The sequence below is a fragment of the Drosophila teissieri genome, chromosome X (assembly GCF_016746235.2).
Source record: "Drosophila teissieri strain GT53w chromosome X, Prin_Dtei_1.1, whole genome shotgun sequence".
Taxonomy (NCBI): domain Eukaryota; kingdom Metazoa; phylum Arthropoda; class Insecta; order Diptera; family Drosophilidae; genus Drosophila; species Drosophila teissieri.
In genome coordinates this window covers 21,655,108-21,658,677 of record NC_053034.1, presented here as the reverse complement: position 1 = coordinate 21,658,677, position 3,570 = coordinate 21,655,108, and the positions used below count along the sequence as shown (strand labels likewise).

Here is a 3,570-nt window from a genome sequence, read left to right as displayed (position 1 = left end):
CAAAAAATTACGTTTTTAAGTGCTTCGAAGATTGGAAAAACCGTTGGCACAAGTATATAATATTTCATGGGGATTACTTTGAAGGGGAAAAGTTGATATTCATGAATAAATAAATCATTTAAAAAAAACACAAAATTCGCGATATTTTTTGAACACACCTCGTATAAGGAATTAAGAGCAGTAAATCCTTGGTACCTTAAGATTATAGTCCCTAATCTCGCCTTGGCATATATGCTTGTCGTGAATCTCTCTAGACAGATCTAGTGCGCTCAGCAGGATGTCAACAGTCGGATTATCCTTGATGTAAACCCCATTCACGCTGTAGGTGCTTACATCAACCGGTAAGGTTGGGTCAAATGCATGCGGGCTTACGGTCTTTTTTATTCTCTCAGTGATCAGTGCTTTTCATGAGCTCTTGAATAACGGTAGAGGCCATTCTTGGTGCCGGTATACTGATTTTCTTGTTGCCTTCAACAACTGTGGCATCAATCCAGTACAAGGGGATCACCTCTCCTGAAGGTATAGTAACATTGTAAGATACCCAGTTTTCATTGAGATTCTCTTTAATCTCTTTGAAAACATGATACAATTACAGCACCTGGGGGTACCTTACCACCGGAAATGAAATCGTAACACCATGATATTGCCGATTCAATGCTAGAATTTTTTGATAACGTGATCTTGGCAGGCCTTGTTTTTGTCGCGAATTATTCAGCCGGATACACTTTCCCTATTCGCAAGTTCAGCGTTGGGGATAACCACTTATTTTTCTTCCTCGATTGGGTAACTCTTGAATGACAGCGTTGAATGTATCGCCTTAAACAAAAATACCATTTACTTAACATTAATCGATAATTATGTTTGGTATTATGCATACACTGAAGTATGGTCACACATTGAATTTACTCGTTCCCTTTTTCTACTGTGCTTGTGGCGTTAGCGTCCGTATTTTAAAAGAGCTTGTAGAGCCTGAAATATAATACGAATAATAATACAGGGTGCGTTATGAAAGTAATGCGCATTTTCTAAGAAAAATATATTTGTTGATCCAATCGGTACAAATTATTAAAATTCTTCAAAATAGTCCCCTCCTGCGTCAATACACTTGCGGAGACGTGTATGCCACGCCTGGAAAGCACCCTGAAACTCCTCGACAGAAATGCCTTTCAGGAACCTTGTTACGCGAGCTTGGATGTTCTCCACCGACTCCCAGTGTTTTCCCTTTAGCTCTCTCTTCAGTAGGGGGAACAAAAAAAAGTCGCACGGAGCTAAGTCAGGGCTGTAAGGAGGCTGGGGCACAACTGAGATCTTCTTCTGGGTCAAGAAGTTGGTGACGACGAAGGCCGTGGCGTACCGCTGTTCCAGCGAACGCTCCATCGCACCGTGACACAACAGAAAAAATAACTTCGCTCTACGACACGTCCTACCACTTCTACTGCTCAGAGCGAACTGAGACCGAGCGCGTTGGAAAGGAGAGACTCCGCCCCAAATTTTCAGACAGGTCCGAGCGTGCTACGACAGGTAGTTACGTGACAATGAAACCATGCGCATTACTTTCATAACGCACCCTGTATAACCAAAACAAATTGGTGATTCTAATTCAATATTTAGCACTTTTATTTCAGTTTTCCAACAGACAGAGACATGCTTAAGCAATAGAAGAAATGTTAATTATTCTGTTTCTACGGTACTGGATAAGAATTAAGAAGGAATTCCTGATCGAGATTGCCCTTCTGGAAAATACAGTGATTGAAGGATGTGAGCCTGACTCTTGCGATGTTATTGACAATTGTTTTGAGAAAATTAATCCTTACGTCAGCAAGCCTTATGATTTCGTTAAAGGAAACAGGAATCTGTGCAACAGGTACTGTTAATAAGAAATTACCAACTGCTCTCAGATGTGGAATTAAAAAAGGGCGGAACGCGTTCTTTTGATATGAAATGCAAAATTAACCATCATCTTATGTGTGTAAAATGGTTTGACAATACGCCTGTTTAACTAATATCTCCGCCTGCAGGCTGAAAGCCTGTTGGAATATGCAAACGTTGGAGCCAAAAAGAAAAAGCTTACATTGATATTTCAAGGCCAGCTATTGTTGTTTCATACAATATAGGTATGGGTGGAGTAGATTTGGCAGATATGCTAGTGGAGCTCTACAAAATTAACCACCGATCTTTGTTAAGGTACTTAGTTCTAATATATATTATAATTTTAAAATAAAATGATTTTACAGCTATTTCTATGTTTACATTTTCTGCAGTAATGTTAAATTTGTCTTGAACAAAAAATAGAAAAATCACTTCTAACTTCTTCAGTTGCTCTTTAAGTTGTGGAGACGGTTTTGTGAGTCCACAATGTGATACCTCATCCACGTCGGACTCGCTGAAATCTCATTACGGAGACCTAACTTTTTGTATAATATAGCCAGCAACATATTCGATAGCATCTTCAGTCAACGAAGATTTCGTCAAAGATTTTGATTGCAGGTGTGATGTTGGAGATGTCGAATACGAAGTCTTCAGGCTCATTTTCCTTATTTTCAGTACTTTTGACGAGTCGCAGAACCCGGGCCTAAACACCGACAAGTGGGCCGTGGTCATTCGCTCCACCTTGGACTGCAATGATGTGGAGCGGCAGGTCGCTCAGTTCTGCGACAACATCGTCATAGAGCTGTATGTTAATGAGGAATGTAGGGAATCCATCGCCAAACGATGCTTTAAACTGCGGTACTGCTTCTGGCAACTTCACCTAAACACCGACAAGTGGGCCGTGGTCATTCGCTCCACCTTGGACTGCAATGATGTGGAGCGGCAGGTCGCTCAGTTCTGCGACAACATCGTCATAGAGCTGTATGTTAATGAGGAATGTAGGGAAACCATCGCCAAACGATGCTTTAACCTGCGCTACTGCTTCTGGCAACTTCGATTCAGTTTTGATTGCTAGGACGTTTTTCGCTCAGTACTGCGACAACATCGTGATAGAGCTGTATTTCATAGAGCTGTATGTCCCCGCCTACTTATAGACACTTTTTATATTTACTTCTATAACTTGGGATCAATATCCAATGCTTGACCGCACCCGATGACGCCTGGATTTGAAAATGCCGATCGAGACGTCACACTGCTGAAGCCCAAGCCGAGCCCGTGGGAATCTTTAGATAAGGTTGACAGTAACCAATGTTAGGGCTGACGCCCCTTTCCTTATGCCACATTCACCCTTTTAGATTTCGCCACCACTAACGGTATTCAGCCAACTACAAGCTCTAAAATTTGTTATAAAAATATGGAAAGCGGAAATCGCATTTGGAGATTACTTTTGAAATTAGTAATTTACTAATACTAATAATACTTTAAAACGAACCTAAAGAGTTAACTAAACAGTGATATAATCAAACTTAGTTAATAGTGAACAATACGTAGGTAAATAATTTTAAAAGTTGCAAAGCTGCTTTAAACTTTGATTGAGATGTTTCTACTGACAAAGAAAGTGGTGATGAGATGGAAGACATATTTCTTCCGCTGTATCACGGTTTAAATCATTTGGGGAAGAAAGGAACAGTGATGCCAATA

At 40.5% G+C, this 3,570-nt stretch overlaps 1 protein-coding gene across 1 annotated transcript; it reads right to left on the bottom strand.

Annotated features, from left to right (window-relative positions):
- Positions 1–388: 388 nt before the first annotated feature.
- LOC122624974 lies at positions 389–1,377 on the bottom strand. The gene is made up of 2 exons (XM_043804782.1): positions 1,140–1,377; positions 389–513 (listed from the first exon to the last, which is right to left on the bottom strand). Exons 1-2 carry the CDS (start codon positions 1,375–1,377, stop codon positions 389–391), a joined length of 363 nt encoding a protein of 120 aa, XP_043660717.1.
- Between the last annotated feature and the right edge of the window lie 2,193 nt (positions 1,378–3,570).

Coding starts and splice junctions, on each gene's coding strand:
- LOC122624974 (XM_043804782.1), bottom strand. CDS start 1,377: ATGGAGCGTTCGCTGGAACAGCGGTACGCCACGGCCTTCGTCGTCACC. Junction 514..1,139: donor TTCTGTCGAGGAGTTTCAGG/GTGCTTTCCAGG, acceptor CTATACCTTCAG/GAGAGGTGATCCCCTTGTAC.